The sequence below is a fragment of the Argentina silus genome, assembly GCF_951799395.1.
Source record: "Argentina silus genome assembly, chromosome: 17".
Lineage (NCBI taxonomy): Eukaryota > Metazoa > Chordata > Actinopteri > Argentiniformes > Argentinidae > Argentina > Argentina silus.
The window spans coordinates 12,185,240-12,202,739 of record NC_139671.1 but is presented as its reverse complement, the minus strand read 5'-3'; the positions used below and the strand labels follow the sequence as shown (position 1 = coordinate 12,202,739).

Sequence of the window (17,500 nt, the reverse complement as noted above, 5' to 3'; positions counted from 1 at the left end):
AAGGTAAAGTGGACCTTATAAATGCTAGGTAATAGGTGATAAGTGAGGTCGGTGGAAAGAGCTCTAACAGTCTGATAATCATTGTTATGTCTCCACAGCCCTGGAGAAACGTCTGTCTCTGAACACAAACCAGGTGCCAGGGCTCCTGGGCAACATCCAGTTGGTGTCGGTCACCCCTACCTCATTTACTGTGAAACAGCACGGAAGTTTAGATTCATTGAGGTAAACACCATCTCTATGGCAACAGTAACAAGCTCATACTGTCGATTGCAGGTGCTTTGTGAGATTTTTGTTGTTTTGATTGTAAGTTTGAGTCGAAAGTATGTTGCCTTTTCTTACACAGTGACACTGATAAAAAAAAAAAAACTAAAAAAACACCAGGCGCATTCGTACGCTGATTGCAGTTGGAGTGACCGATACATTTCTCCATGAAACTCTCCTCTCTACAGTTCCATGGTGACAGAACAGGAGATGCTGGTGTGTAAAGAGCGCCCCCTGATGTCGGTCCAGGGGTACGCCGCCACGTCCGCTCCTGAGCCAGGTCTGGGTAGACGCCGCTCCTCTGTCGTCATCACGGCTACTCTTCCTGTCCGTCACTCCTTCTCTATTCCTTCTCCTCATCTTCATCCTCCTCATCATCACTGCTCATCTGCTTTCTGGTCTGTCTGTTCATCTGAGCCTCAGCAGTCTGTCTCTGTCCCCTCCTACTGTCACCACTGCAGCATGCAGGGTGAGTCCACCCTGTACCGTCTCACATTAACGGCGGTCTTCAACACTTTACCTTTCAATGTGTCACACTGTGTGTGTGTGTGTATGTGTGTGTGTGTGTGTGTGTGGCATGTTGTTCACATCGATGAAGTATCAAACTTGTGATTTCCCCAGCAGAATCTACTGTCACCATGGAAACCTGCAGACAGGCCATAGTAGATCTGCACAGCAGTGTGAGGAGAGCCACCCAGCTCTACGCAATGGTCAGTGTGTGTGTGTGTCGGTGTGTGTGTGTGTGTGTGTGTGTGTGTGTGTGTGTGTGTGTGTGTGTAAATGTGAAGATAGTCACTAAGCTGTTCACCTCACCATTTCCCTTCGTATGTGAGGCTGTCACTTGTACGGGCATACATACTGGTCGAGCTGACAGGTGTTTGTATGTTGTATGTTTGTATGTTGTGTCCAGGTGCGGGCCTGCGTGGGCAGCAACCCCAGTGGGCAGCACCAGGGGATGGAGAGGGCCCTGGCCGAGGCTCTGGCCGTGGCCCGGGCTGAACTAGACTGTTCACCTCTTTACCCAACACCCAGAGGTGGGGTCAGGGGTGAAGCAGGGGTCAAAGGTGAAGGGGAAAGGGCACTGGCTCTGCTGGAGCAGTACTCGGAGCTCCTGCTGAAGTCAGTGGAGAAGAGACTGGACCACAAGACCTGAGGAGGACGGAGGACACGCATGCACATCTGCCAGTCATGATACTGCGTGACCAACACAATGTTTGTCTGTCTTGATACATAAACAATAGATCATTGTATAGCTCATAGAATTAGAATGAGATAGAATATGAGTGATGTGAATATGAAGAGATGAATGAAGATGAATGAAGAGAGAGTGTTGGTGTGCCTGAAGAATGTTATGAATGTGCTTATGAAGAATGTGGGGAGAACTGCACTGAGGCAAAGATGATACCCAGAAGAAGACAATTAATAGAGTTGCCATACACATAATAATAATAATTTTCCTAATTCATGTCAATTCTCAAAACATGTATAACCAGTTGAGTACCAGTCATTGTAATGCCAGTAATGTAGCTTGCATTAATAAATATGTTTACTTGAAGTTAAACCTTTGATGCAATGGATACTGAGATCATTCTCAATTGATCATTTGTCTTGTATGTATTATTCTACTTGTTTTTAATAATGGATGCTGAATGGTATTCTCATTGTTTCCTGATGTGACTGTGAATGTGTGACGAAAAAATATATAAAACATGACATCACCGGGCTTAATGTTTTCATTTGATTGTTGGTGAACTGCTAGATTTACTCCTTACCAGGGGAGGACGGGCTCATTGTGATGCATGGAATGGAATGTGGAATGATTGCAAACACAGTTGTTTGATACCATTCCACATTTGCTTCCATGCATTACAATGAGCCCGTTCAGCAATTTCTATGGGATTGTTGGTCAGTTAGTAGGCTAGACTCTCTGCATAGCCTAATGTGTCTAATGACAGCCCATGATCTGGAAGAGAGACCAGCCTGTTAGCGTCACAAGACCATCCCTAGAGGACAATGAATGCCCTCTTATAGGGGCCTCCAGTTAAACAAATAACATTTGCGTTAGTGGAACTATACAAGTCTGAATGACATACTCACTTCATCTTTTGACTTATTCAGACAAGTTTTAGGCACAAAGTTTATATTTGGACTTAGAAAATACAAAGTGTACAAAGACTTGTGTAGATATTTTCACTAATATGCACATGGACATAGGAGTGAGATGCTTAGGGTGAGTGGGTTGGGATATATGGCTGCTGGGGGGTAGACTAAGACCTACCCCCATACATAGGCTTACATGTAACATACTTTCAGACAGAGGAGGCTGGTGGAGGTAGAAATTGGAGGACTGGCTCATTGTGTGTTTAATACCATTCCTCATCTGTGTGTTTGATACCGTATCTGATTCCGTTCCATGCATTACAATGAGCCCTTCCTCTGATTTCTACTTCCACCAGCCTCCACTGCTTTTAGACTTAGTTAAGAGCATCACAATATGTAAATATAACTCATTGTCATCATTATCATCATTATGTCATCATCATTACATTATCATCATGACACACATATGATGTAGTGTTTAAAGCTTAGGGTAACGTTTCCACATTGACATAGGTGAGGACGATATCATGCAGGATGTTGATTCTGTTGATCTGGTTGAGCTCTTTGACGCGGTGTTTAAACTCAAACAGCTGGAGGCCGTTCACTGCCACCTTAAAGTCGTTATACGTACACAGGATCTTAATCTGCAACAGACAAAAGATTCACTTCTGATGTGGTGAAGAGGTTTCTGAAAGCTAATTCATAAAGATACCTTTTCAAGGTAAAGAGACCAAATGCAAATTGGCTTCCAATAGAACAACCTTACTTGATTAAGGTTCAACACATGAAAAGAAGATTTATGTATATGTACTGTGGTTGATCTGGTCTGAAAGGTTGATCTGATGATCAATAAACTCCTGTTACTATATGGTATGTTCTTAGAAATCTGTGACATAGACCTATACAGTAGTACGATTTTTACCGAAATACATGAGTACGTATGATAACCGTCAGAGTGTTATTCAGTTATGCCCTGTGAATGCCTCTGAGGTGTTATAAATGGTGTTATGAACGGATTTACAAGACAATATTACACTCATAGAAGCCTCTTCAAGAAGAGCGTTATCAATAGTTCCCACTGACCTCAAAGGGCTTGTCTGGCCTGAAGCGAAGTTGTTGTTTTATCTAGGATCATCAGCCCTTCCAAACGTTAAAAAGGTGGAAAATTGACCTGGAGTCAGTTTCGTGAAAACTCCCTCCGCTAACTTCACCTAATGAGGCTTTGTTAGTTGAGTCAGTGTATGTTTGACTCTCCGACTGACCTCAAAGTCTTGGCCAGGAAGGAAGGGGAACTGTCTCAGGATGTCTCTCTCCTCCTTGCCCCAGCGTTCGCCCACCTTGTGGTTCCGCACCACCACCTGCTTACCCCCCTCGTTGAAGCGAGGGTTCATGTGAAACGGAATGTCATTGCCTCGCAGGAAGTTCACTGTGAACCTGGAGAAGAACAATTAGTTTAAAGAACATAATCAGATTCATTGCAGTCATTACAGCTACTACAGGTTTCCCAATGGTAGGTCAGGACCAAGGTTGGGGATTTGGGGAATTTGGTGGGTAAAAGAAAAAATAGGTTAGCCCAAAGTGTGTACATTGACCTCCTGGGACAGAGTGGATGATACAAGAACAATGAATGAACTCACTGCTTGGCGTTTGGCTTGATCTGCCCCATGATGGTCATCATCATCTTGTCATAGACACCTCTGACTAGGTTCAGGTTGTACGGTACTGTCTACACACACACACACACACACACACACACACACACACACACACACACACACACACACACACACACACACACACGCACAAACACACACACACACACACACACACACACACACACACACACACACACACACACACACACACATCATACAGACAGTCAAGTTCATTTATTTGCCATACAACCAGTTGGTGGTAATTGCTTTCATTAAAGCATTCTTAGCAACAGAGCTACAGTTCTCTCTGTTTTGTCAAGGTTAGCATATATGTATATGTTGTATATTATTCATATTATACATTTCCCAACTGGTACAATAAAGGGATTGCAATAACTCACCAGGTATCCAGATGGTGGTGTTGGTGTTAGTGTTGGTGTGGGTGGTCCAGGCCATTGTGGAGGTGTAACAGGTTGCTGACCAGGCCAACCAGACTGACCTGGGTTGTAAGGCCATCCGGGCTGACCTGGGTTACCAGGCCATCCTGGGGCACTGGGCTGGACTTGGGCTGGGGCTGGGACTGGGACTGGGGCTAGGGCTGGGACTGGGACTGGGACTTGGGCTGGGGCTGGGACTGGGACTAGGGCTGGGGCTGGAGCTGGGGGCTGTGAAGGTTGGGGAGGCTGAGGTTGGGGAGGCTGAGGTTGGGGATACTGGGGCTGAGGAGGCTGGGGATACTGGGGCTGAGGAGGCTGGGGATACTGGGGCTGGGGAGGCTGGGGATACTGGGGCTGGGGACCAGGCCAGCATGGTTGGCAGGGATTGGCTGGTGCTGGAGCTGGTGCTTGTTGTGGTCCAGGCCAGCAAGGCGTGTTGGGCTGCCCGGTCCAGCAGGGTTGGGGTGGGGGGGGTTGGGCGGGCTGTCCAGGCCACACAGGGCCCCCTGCTCCAGGCTGCTGACCAGGCCAGATACCATTACCCTGCTGAGCAGAACCAGAGGACGGACAGCCACACTGAGCTTTAGAGAGCTGGGGGAGAGGAGTGGAAGTGGAGCGAGTGGGACCGGGGGGAGAAATGAGGGAGGGGATCGAGAGAAGGGATGAAGAGAGCATAGAGAGGGGAGGAGTAAGAAGGGAGGAGAGGACAGAGGAGGGAGAGGGGACAGAGAGTGAGATGGGAGGGAGAGAGATGAGAGAGATGGGAGGGTGAGAGGAGGGATTGCGGGGGATAGGAGGGCCAGATGAAAACAATTTCTGACAGACAAATAGATAGGCATGCACGCATTCATCACACATGCATTCACATACAATAAGAAAACCATCCACATTTGTAAGCATATTAAAAATGAAATATGAGAAAGGTTCATTTCAAAATGAGGATGAGTTCCAGGATTCTCAGCAGTTTGAGAGTAGTACTCACATCCATTGTATCTGTGGAAGAAAAGAGATTACGATTATTTTATCTTTCTAATTCAGCACAAATATCTCAAATAGAGATATTGTACACACTAAGGAGGGACACATCAGACATCAGACACAGAAAGGAATGGCTATTTTCTATACTCTATACTCATTGAGATGTCAATTCTGGTCATAGCATAATTGAATGACATAAACATTGAGTACTAGCTACCATTGAGTTATGTCAAAGTTGACAATGACTCAGGAGTTGACAAAAGCAGAGATAGATTGGTATTGAGGCTACCACTGAGACAGATGCATACTTAGATAGGAATGTGTGTGTATAACAGTGACTCTATTCTCTGTTGTCATTCTGCTGCAGTCCAACAAGCCAGGTTCTGTCCTCTGCTCTTGTGACAGCAGATTCCACAAATATCTACTCAACCAACAAGATCATTACCTTATTACCTCACATCAGGCAAATATTTAGTCTCACATTTTTACCTCTGCACCTCTGATTTTCATGCAAGCGATTACCATCCAAAGTTTTAGGAAATATATTTATTATCATCTACTCTTGAACATTGCATAGACCAGCATAAATACTAATATTCAGGTGATAAAATATAATGTGTCTCAGAGGAAATAAGTATCCCATAGTACAATGACATGTCCTACATAGCAACACTGTCCTACATAGCAACACTGTAGTTTTGGTTATGACTAACGGTCATGCCACAAGAGAGATAAAAGCCATGTTGAATACATAATCACAGTATGTGATATAGCTCTCTCCAGCTCCAACCGTCATACAATGAACACAACAAAAAACGACTTAACAGCAGAGAGTTTGACTCTTCTGTAAATGAATCATAATAAGATGACTTTAATGTATAAAATGTTGCTCTTTTCATGTGTCTGAATGTACCAGTTAGTTCAGCTGTACTTCCATAAGTTACCTAAGGAAGCACACAGTACATCAAGCAGGATGGAGCACATTTCAACATGCAGCCTATAAAAGGTTGGAGTTAAACAGGAAAAATTACCTGTTATTCTCTATGGTCCTCAGATGTAGACCGGAGAACCAGGCTGTTGAGTTGTTCAGGTGGCAGGCTATCACGAACACACACACACACACACACACACACACACACACTCTCTTTTATACACTCTCTGCATTTGGCCACTCCTGGTTTGTGGGCTCCACTTCTGGGCAAACCACACCCAAAAAGATGTCAACTGCTCTTCTGTGAAGTGATGGTAAATATCAGGGATTTATAGATGGATTTCATTACCAAGTTGTCAGTCTGTTTGAAATGTTAGGGGCATAAGCACAATGTTTGAAAAAGTGTTTAGTTGTGACAGGGGTTGGATATCAGCATTTTCTTATCAACACTGAATAATGCATTAGGAAGTGAATTAATGCACTGATTGGTCAGCAACCAATACAATTTGACACATTTGAATGGATGATATATGGATTAATACCTGTATATTATCTCCAAGCTAATGTATCCCAAACCACTCTTGTTCACACACCCAAGAGTGTCAGACCTGGTTGATATGAGGACCAACTAGTTGATCAGTCAATCTCTACTATCTCTGTCCCAATAAAAGCAGAAATGCCTGTGGAAAGAGGATCTCTCTTTCCACATGATGTCATCACTATCCTGGCATTCAGATTCTTCTGGGTGTGGATGGAATGTGATAAACATCTTTCTCTCCACCTCAACTAGAGAAGCCTTCTCATCCCATTTCTTTCTCTCTCTCTCTCTCTCCGTCTCCCCCTCTCTTCCCCCCCCCCTCTCTCTCCCCCTCCCCCTCTCTGTCACACAATTTTTCACCCTCCTGTCCTCATCTCTCTGTCTCTCTCCCTCTCTCAATTTACATGTTACCATAGGAACCAGCAAATCCTATTTGGTGTTTACAGGTTAAATCCAGTGCACAAAGCAGCGTGGGTGCGTGCGTGGGTGTGTTCGTGTGTGTGTACGTAAGTGTGTGTGTGTGTGCGTGTGTGTGTGTGAGAGAGAAAGAGAGCGAGAGAGAGAGGTGGTACTGTACTGTAACTCTCATGTTCACCACATACTGTATTTGAAGGTGTCTCTCAGGATTGCCAGGTTTCTCATCTTATCAGTACTGGCGCAGCAGCCACAGTTACACGCTTTGCTGACAACATTTCTTTGGTTCTCTTGGCAACGTGGTTGACTTGCCTTCACTGCTCAGCAGTCATGGGACTGTGTCTCACAGACACCACCACTCACACAAACATGCCCTGACTTGGCCACTGTGCCGGAGAGTAATGCAATTATAGCCTAACAGATACCTCGGTGGCTCTGTAAGCAGGAGTCAGGCCTCGCTGGTTGATTCTCTGTACGGAGTGGAACGTCTAGCTCACATCATCACACTGAGGTGGTCTCTCTACTGAGGAGGGGCTGTACTCTCTAGAAGAACTACCTGAAGAACTACCTGTTATACGGCTGTTATATTTGTCTGAGTGGCTTTGAGTGGGGGTACCTGGTAGGCCGTGGGGGCCTTGATACTCTAACAGGTGTAGATTGGCCTACTGTATCTATTCTCACTATTTATACTGAAGGTATTCTACTCCTAACAATAGATCTAGGGGGTAGGGGTAGGGGTGGGGGTGGGGGGTCTAAATTGAACATATCAGCGTCTGTGGGCAACTTCATCCAATTCCATCCATGATCAACTATGACCTCTTGTAACCCCTACCTGTGACTTATTCAGACACCCTGCACATAGCTCCTGTTGACTAAGATTGGGACTATTTCTCTTTACCGTATTTCTCAAGATCAAATGGGGGATGAGAGAATCATGGTCTAACACAGCTAAATAAAACAACGTTTCCAAGGTAACAACCAAACAACAAATAACAACCACTGAACATGCACACACACTGGGTTATTTCTCTCCTGCATTATTAGATTAGGTATAATCTGAGTTAAGAAATGCTGGGAATTTCAGTAGGGCATAAATAGACAGACTGAACTGTCAACACACTGTGGAAGCTCATTGATCTATATATCTCTAGCTGAAATTATTTCTTGAAAAGGTGCAGTTATCTGACAAATCATCACCATAGTGATTCTGGCAATACTGTGTGAACCTGTGTAAATGCAAACATTCTGTACTGTTTCAACACTCTTTAAACCTTGGTTTAGCCTGGATCTGTTTGTAGAGATACTGAGAGACATACAATACTTCTTCCACCTGTTGTTGGGATGTCATATGCAGAAAAACTCCAATTTGATACGCAATTTAACCACTAGATGGTGCCTTTAAAGCAGACAACAACACCCCGAGTCGAAGAGGCCCTACAATTTGATCAGTGTTAAAGGGCAACTTTATCCTGCTCTGGTAATGACAGCATGAGAGAAAAAAATATGTTGTTTGAATAGACTCAGCAACAAGGATTCACATCTGCCAAAGACGTCCAAAATCACTTTGCTTGGGGTATGACCTCACTGGGAAGAGCCCATGATGACTGTTTTGGAAGACTCACATGCTGTTGTTGTTGATGTGTGTACAGGAAGCAGGAAGTTGCCCCTGTGTATGAAGATGCCAGTTGTGATTCTACCTTTAAATCAGAACTCTTCCGAGTCGCATCAGGACAGCGTTAGGACACACAGACAGCCAATAATGTCAATACGACAGCTGCAGTTATAGCTGAAAATACCACAATGATTGGATAATGCCTCTTTTGCTGTGTTCTGCTCACTCATGTGTAATAGGCCACCATGAGTCTGTGAACCATTGAACACAGACACGCAGACATGCAGACACGCACACGCACACGCACACGCACACGCACACGCACACGCAAAAGCACACCCACACACACACACACACACACACACACACACACACACACACACACACACACACACACACACACACACACACACACACGCCTCCATGACTGCATGAAAACACCCTGCAGGAAGACTTCAGGATGCCAGCTGTGGCCCACAATGCTGTGTGTTGGGCGGCTGAGGGCATGTTATGGCCGCTGGCATTGGGTGCGTGTGTGTGTGTAAACACACACACACACACACACACACACACACACACACACATACTCACACAAACAGCTGGCCGTGATTACTCATCATATCCCATGAGCCTCTGGAGCGTGACAGTGAGCAGTAACATTGTTTTGTTGAATGTTGAGTGAATATCAATCTGACCGTCACAAGAATGTTTGTTATCTAGTGCTTATTCCCTGCTGGGCCCATTGTTACAGAACAGAGGAGGACATACTGGTGGTTGTAGCTAGACGGTATATGGCTACGTCGTAATGCTGCCTTTCTTGACTTTAGTGGCATTGAGCAGAGGGAAATAGGCTACTAGTCTACTATGTCTAATCATGTTGATAGTTAACAAGTGACAGTGAACTGATTTTGAACTAAGAATGAACAATTTAGCGCATTTACGCGAACATTTTTCAGCGGTTTGCAAGCTACTTGGGCTACACTTCATACATGATGAGATACCTATCAACCTGTCAGGCAAGCAAAGTCAAACTCCTGACTTGACTAAACGTGAGTTAACTTTGGGATGACAACGGTAGCCGTATAATTCTACACAAAACCAGTCCTGGTTCAACCACAGAATTAGCCCCCCCCCCACCTCACCCCTCCTTCTCCTCATCTAGCTAACCCCCCCCCCCCCATGCCCTCTGCCCAGGGCCTTCCTGTCGCGGTGGAGGTGACGGGAGCAGCAGCAGGGAGCAAGAAGCAACCAAATCGTAGTTAGATAGAACACTATCCTCTATGAACCTTCCAGCCCTGGGGAAGGAGGTGAGGAAGTGGAGCAGTGGGGAACAGTATTGCTACAACCCACACACACATACACACACACACACACACACACACACACACACACACACACACACACACACACACACACACACACACACACACACAGAGTGAGGGGAGGACGTGGAGAGAGGAGAGGTGAGGGGAGGAGCAGCAGGGAGCGACATGCAGTCACACAGTCATTTACATTTATGGCATTTAGCAGACGCCTTTATCCCAAGTGACTTACAACAAATACATTTGTTTAAGTGAGTGAATCATCTATCCATCAGTCATCATAAGAAAAAGTAATCTATGGTAGGACCAGGGGCTATTGGCAGTCACAATGCTAGAAGAATTGCTTTTTTTTTTGTTGTTGTTATTTTTCTTAATTTATTTACAGTAGAGAAACTTACAGGGGGGGGTAGTGGGGATGAAGAGGTATTTAGGAGGGATAGTTAAGATGTAGCCTGAAGAGATGGGTCTTCAATCTACGGCGGAAATCCTGGGGAAGGAGGTGAAGAGGTGAAGCAGTATGCTACAGCACACACACCGTGAGGGGAGGACGTGGAGAGGAGGTGAGAGGACCACCAGCAGGGAGCTACAGTACATGCTGCCTATGACGACAACACAGCCCTGTGGAAGAAGAGAAGGAACGGAGCAAAGCAAGAGAAACACATATCATATGAACCCTGGTCCGCACCATGGAGCAAAAAGCATATTTCCATTCTATTGTAATATACTTATGCTTAGTGCATGTGAGGTGTAATCTGCATGTGAGGTGTAAATGTGCGTGCTTGCTAACATGCGTGAGGTGCAAACTGTGTCCTATGGCTCAGTGATGTATAATCATAAACCTCTGAGTGTTCTGACCTCTTTACAGCTGACCGGAGGATGAACCGCCTTGCAGGATCATGGGGGATAGTTTTGGCTGGGGCAAAATAAAAAGCCTCCCCAAGTAACAGTGCTTAGACCCATGTCTTTGGTCTGTCCTGGCACTGCCTACTTTACCACATATTTAGTCGTTATTAGTGTGAAGTGTTACATTTTACATTTACATTTTTATTGATGATCAAATAAGATGAAGTAATACAAGCAATATCTCCATGTAATAACTGTGTCGTAAGCTCGTCTATCTATCTATCTATAGTGTTATCAATTCACACATAGTTAGAGAAGATCATTTATGTATTCTACTGTTTTGGTAAATATCTTGGGTACTGTACCTAGATAAGTGTGTGTGTGTGTGTGTGTGTGTGTGTGTGCTTGTGCGCATGTGTGTGTGCGTGTGCGTGTGTACTGTATTCACATATATGAAATAGGTGAAATGTTTGCTTGCGATGGCAGCCAATGCATTCTGGGAGGAGCAGGGTGTGCCAGCTGCAAAGCAGCAGCAGTGACATTAGGCCCTGATAAGCCCTGGGCCCCATTCCAATAGTTTTGGAATTGTGTCCTCCCTCCCTGCCTCCCTTCCTGGAAATAATCCCTAATCTGAAATGACTGGATCGGTGAAACTCTTGCTTTGACCTATCGAACTGTGTTAGAGCAGAGACAATCTCAAGGAAAGAAGGAGGGAAGGATGTCTGAGGTTGTCAAACTGGGCTGTGCTGTCTATGAGGAAGACACAAAGAGATGTTTCAATACAGATGTGAAGTAGGATCAAATTTCCCCCCGGAAGCTGATCTAGGGTCAGATATGCAATTTATCTCAACATGGTTAATGTCAGTATTAGAGGAGGGTACGAGATCTGTGTCTGTGGGCTGATGCTGGAAGCTCTCTGACAGTTTAACTCCAGGGGGGAAAGGGGATAGAAGGACTGCTGCTGTTACCATGGAGACAGCAGGCAATCACAATGACCTGGGGATTTTAAGACCCCTTGCTGCACAATTCTTTTGATGAAACAGAGCTCGTTGTTATAGCGTTTGGAAGAGTTTAAAGTCATCCTCGTGGCAGCTGTAGCTGATATGCAATAGCCTCTGACCCATTCATTATGTCACTAATTTTTTTTTATTCAAATGACGATCAACTGGAGGCCCAAATGGCAAGAGGATGGACTCACTAAGGTTAGCCCTCTAGTGGTGAGAGAGGATAAAAAATGGGCTTTATATTTAGAACAAAACACTTTCTCTTATAAATGTATTCACCTGTTTAAGTAACATACAGTTTGCAATCCTGTTCAGATTCAAACTCTGGTTCACAATACATCCAACTTTTTCACTCGTTTTTTTCGGTGATAAAACACAGAAACAATGAAAGAAAACAAACAAAGGAAAAACAACACACATGAAATGAGCAAGAAACCCTCTTCAACCCTACCCGCCCCACCTTCAAGTGGCACCGCCCCCTCTCTACTACTAATTCCCCTTTCTAGTCAAGAACCGCCTCCTCCCTCCCAGTACGCTCCAATCAAATGTGTGTCTGAGAGTGTCCCCTGATGATGACATGGCAAGGACTACTGTATTGTCCTTTCTGAGATGTACAGTAGCGCTAATTCAAGTTCAAGTTTATAATATAAAACATCATTGGACAACAATAGGAAATGAGATGCTCTTTACATGATGAGAAACCACTCTGAAATAAACAAATAAAGGACAGTTGGTGTCATTTTGTGTGACTGATTGGCTGTGTATTGTCTTCCATTTCGCAGGTTATGGTGGTTTGAGTTTGTGGTCAGAGACTGGAGAGAGCCTGGCCTTGTCACTTCTTGCCTCTATGCTGGGGAATGTGTCATAGGGTATTCCAATGATACAGCAGCATCTTCACTGAAGGCCTTCGATGTGTCTTTGATCAGGTGCTTTGGGAGACCTGCCCAAACAGGTGAAGCATATTCCAGGACAGGCCTGATGAATGTCACATATATTTGGGTTAGGACATCGAGTATGTAGGTTCAGCACGCTTGGTTACACTCAGGTAGTGGATTGTTGATTGGGCTCTCACTAGAGTATGATACCCTTTTGCAGCCCCCCTGTTACCCTGTTACAATGGATGTACAGTAACCTGTGCATTCTTACAATCCACCACAAGATGGTGACAACAAGTGTTCAATCCAAAGAGGGGAGCAACATTGCCACAAAGGTGCCTTAAGCGCAGACCTGGGATCAGCTTTACCTACTTAAAATCTAGCCTTAACCATTGGGACACGAATCACAAAACTGACATAGGTCCTTGGGACCACAGGGTGTGCAGGTGTTTGCTCCAACCCGGTACTAGTACACTTTACTCAACTAATCAAAGGATTATCAATGGACCAGGACTGAAGATGAAAGGACACATATCGTTTTATGCCGGCTTTTGACATCCAGTGATTTCAGTTACTTTTGAGAGCCAGATTGGCTGACAACGGAGAGGGAAGCCCCTAACTGAGATGTTATTGCAAAACAACACCAGGACAACAACAGAGGAGTTGGCAAATATAGAATATGTATCTGATGTGCTGTATTTGCCAACTCCTCTGTTGTTGTCCTGGTGTTGTTTTGCAATAGCATCTCAGTTAGGGGCTTCCCTCTCCTTCATCAGCCAATAGGAAACGTCCTCTTGGCGGCCATTTGAGGATGACACTCATGCAGCAAACCCATAATAAGTGTGCCACTGCCTGAAATAGTTCTGAGCTGGAGGGGTGTGTTGGCTGGCTGGGCTTAAATTCCCCTTGAGGGAGAGAAAAGGAGGGGAGGAGAGAGGGTTGGTAGAAGAGGAGAGAGATGAAGAAGAAGAGGAGGAAGAGGAAAGGAGGAAGAGAGAAGGAGACAGAAAAGGGGAAGAAGAGGCTGTCCCTGGCCCCTGACACACGCGCGCACACACACACACTCACACACACACACACACACACACACACACACACACACACACACACACACACACACCCTTGCATACACACACACACACACACACACACACACACACACACACACACACACACACACACACACACACACACACACACACACAGACAGACACGTTCCAGGGACACATACTGTTCTCCAGTCAGAGATGTGGGTGCCTGCCAAAGAGGAAGGATTCGACTTGTTCACAACACACTCACTCTGTCTCGGGAACAGCCCCTTAATGCATACCAAAACAAAGCCAGGATCAATGAGGGGTCTGACAATGTCAACCAGCAGAGACCTAACACTTCAACCAGCAGAGAACTAACACTACTCTAGCTTAAGCAGTGTCTCTATTTCAGCTTTATAGTACACGTCTTTTATGAAACCGCTAATATGTTATGATAACTCAGGAACTGAGTATGCTAAAGAACTTAAAAGTTGTAGGGGACTGTGTTATGCGTAAACCATATGCTCACAAAATATTCCTCTCTAATAAACAATGTTGACCTAATCAAAAAAGGCCACATTAAAGTTATATTATTGATATATGAAACGAAGTGAATGCCATAACAACTATAACAGATCACATCTTCTTACTATTGATGCCAGCCTATCTTATCGTTCAATCTTCTATAGTCGTTTGTTGTCTTATGGGAACAGCAGTACAGTATCTGGTCAATGTCATGCAATGTTTGTAATTGTTCTCAGAGACAATTCAATTAAGCTATCAATGCTGGACGCTGGCGTCGCCCCTGAGGCAGGCGTGTCCGTTGCCAACCATCCGCACTACATCAAAGCAGACGATTAGTGTCGTTACTCGTTTCACTCTATAGGTCTACGTCATGTATGGACCACTTTCGATTTGTTGTCCTAAACGATGTAACACATTTAGTCCATTAATGGGCATCAATTATTCTTTCCTAGACTGCTTATCACAATATGGAATATAGCCTGCCCATTTAGCCTTATGTGTCCTTGGAATTGGTCAAAACCAAATGTTATCTTGGACTATTTGTTGCCAGTCAATAGCTACAGGTAGCTTTCCCTTAACTCCTCATTATTATAGGAAAAAAACCCGCCTTCACTAAAATGTCACTGTTTCACATTTCACCTTTTAGTCCTTCTATGCCAATCATCTTGATTCTCGGGGGGCGCTGCATCGCGGGCAGCCAGCCCCAATTGAGAGTCCTACTAAAAAACAAAACAAAAAAAAAACATACAGATCTACAGTTTGCTTTTAATCACGTTATCATAACACTCAATATTTCAGACCTCTTCTAACGCTCCCACACAGCTCTAAAACACAGGTGCTCTAAATTTGTGTGAGCTCTGTCTCTCTCTCTCTCTCTCTCTCTCTCTCTCTCTCTCTCTCTCTCTCTCTCTCTCTCTCTCTCTCTCTCTCTCTCTCTCTCCGTGGTCGCCCGAAGCCCCGCTCGCTCCGCTCTACAACAGCCCGGATGTAGCACACTGTTAGCGCTCCATACAAGACCGTACAGTTCACCACAGAGCGGTAATAACATGGCGCTGGTAGCCACATAACGGTACCCACCATAATAATCACCATAAATAGACCAAAATCAGCGACAGGACATGTGAGCTCATCGACTCAAGACACCAGGTAGGTGAAATGATATTCGATAAATACTCTGCGATGTTGCGTTTTGTGAAATATGGTCGCCTCTTGCAGAAATTCGCCCTGTAAAAGCGAAATGCTTAACTAAGGACTTACTCCTTCCTATTCAACGGGCTTACAGCCCTACACTTAAACAGCACTGTCATTGACAGACGATTGTTGTTCTCCCCAAGACAGCCGGGAATAAACAAATAATGTAATTGGGAGCCTATGCTATCATGGCCACAGGCTTTACGTGCGTCGACCGCTGTCCTTGGTGTTGAAACGGGGTGCGCACCTCACCTATGCTTTCTGCATTTTGTAAATATAGCACGAAACTGTGGCTGGTAGAGCGAAATGAATGGAGTCCTAAGAAAATGGATGTTTGTTGTCGGGATCTTCTCCTTAGCACGTCAATAACGACTGTTGACATTATCCACGATGACAATAAAGCACGTTATTTTCAGACGGGTACGTGTATGATTATTGTAGTGATTGGAGTTCAGTGGTACAGTAGCCTAGGTGATTGAACAGATGGCGAGTTTTCAAGTTCAATGTGTCCCCAGGATTAGAATGTGCAGAGGAAAATTAAAAGTGGTTAGCGCAGGTTTTCACTCAGCTTGTTAGAGCACCATCAACAGACACAAAATCCCTATGTCAGTGGGTTCCTGTCAATATATGCCACATGCAGTTCTGCTAGGCTACATCACAATAATGAAAGGCTATGAGGATAACAGTTATGATGATAATAATAGGCCTTATAATAACAATAATGATAATCATAATAATCTAGTTTTTTTTCTTGTATTTTTGCATCTCTGTTATGATATCCATTTGCTTTTGGAATTATTATGCTGTGTTTTAAACTATGTCATGTGCATCCTCGACGAAAAGCTTTGATTTAATAATACCTCAACACTCTTACCACAGTGGCACCATTCTCTCCCTGTCACACTGTCCCCAACAATCACGGAGGGAGAGAGAGAGAGAGGGAGAGAGGGAGAGAGAGAGAGAGGGAGAGGGAGAGAGGGAGAGAGGGAGAGGCAGAGGCTAGGCCGCCTGCTCGCGCTAACACTCGTCGGTTATCCGGTCTGTAATGTATTCAGCGCGAGCACTGAGCACAACAGCTTTACATAATGATCAAAGCTCGAGGGACGCCATGAGCATGGGTTCTGCATGCAGTAATAATAACCTTTGAAGTTATCGGAACATTCCCCTAATATTTGGCCTCGGCCCTCTCTCACTATAGCCTAGAGTTGTATATATATATAGAGTATAGTTGTACTACTCTGTTTTTCAGCCTCTTGTCACCGGGCTTGGAGAATGAATGACACTGATAAAGAACGTATAACACAGAATTAGTTTGCCGTATAGCTAAAGGCTATTGCTATCATGTCTGCTACATAATGCCCCGCCACCATATAGATTCATGATTACAGAGTGAGAAAGAATCATACAGTACTTGTGCTCAAGAGTAACGTGATCAATTATTCATTTCTGTGGACTTGCCTACTAGTTGCCCGAGGCTACATTTCAACTTATAAGACTGAGCCTTTGCCACTACTGAGTAGAGTAGTGTCACAACTGCAACCATTGGAATCTGTAATTGAACAGTCTGTCTTTCTCTCCGGTTAGACCTTTGTTTATGCGTAGGCCCCTCGATTTTAACCAAGTGTCTGGGAGCGTTTTGGCAGATCGATCCTGATGGTCGAAGCAGAAGACTGGAGGAGTATGCAAATGAACCAGACCCAGATAGAGGAGAGGAGAGGAGAGGAGTGGAGAGGAAGAGGAGCATAGAGAGGATAGAGAGGAGGAAGAGGGGGAGGAGAAATCT

The 17,500-nt window shown here is 44.7% G+C and overlaps 2 protein-coding genes across 2 annotated transcripts in view; one reads left to right on the top strand and one right to left on the bottom strand.

Annotated features, from left to right (window-relative positions):
- LOC310818402 (mitogen-activated protein kinase-binding protein 1-like) overlaps positions 1-1,414 on the top strand; it is a gene marked incomplete at both ends in the record, with an annotated part of 18,659 nt that extends 17,245 nt beyond the window's left edge. The window contains 5 exons of the mRNA XM_083689346.1: positions 1-3; positions 99-222; positions 450-541; positions 886-971; positions 1,172-1,414. The exon at positions 1-3 is cut by the window's left edge and continues 216 nt beyond it. Coding sequence (XP_083545472.1) covers positions 1-3; positions 99-222; positions 450-541; positions 886-971; positions 1,172-1,414 — 548 coding nt within the window. The remainder of the gene's footprint in view (positions 4-98; positions 223-449; positions 542-885; positions 972-1,171) is intronic.
- A 1,085-nt stretch (positions 1,415-2,499) lies between these two features.
- On the bottom strand, positions 2,500-5,441 carry LOC310818400 (galectin-5; the record flags this gene model as incomplete). Its single annotated transcript, XM_083689344.1, has 6 exons — positions 2,500-3,005; positions 3,624-3,795; positions 3,999-4,087; positions 4,418-4,542; positions 4,816-5,044; positions 5,436-5,441. The coding sequence occupies 6 exons, from the start codon at positions 5,439-5,441 to the stop codon at positions 2,847-2,849; spliced, it is 780 nt and encodes a 259-aa protein (XP_083545470.1). The 3' UTR covers positions 2,500-2,846.
- Positions 5,442-17,500: the final 12,059 nt, after the last annotated feature.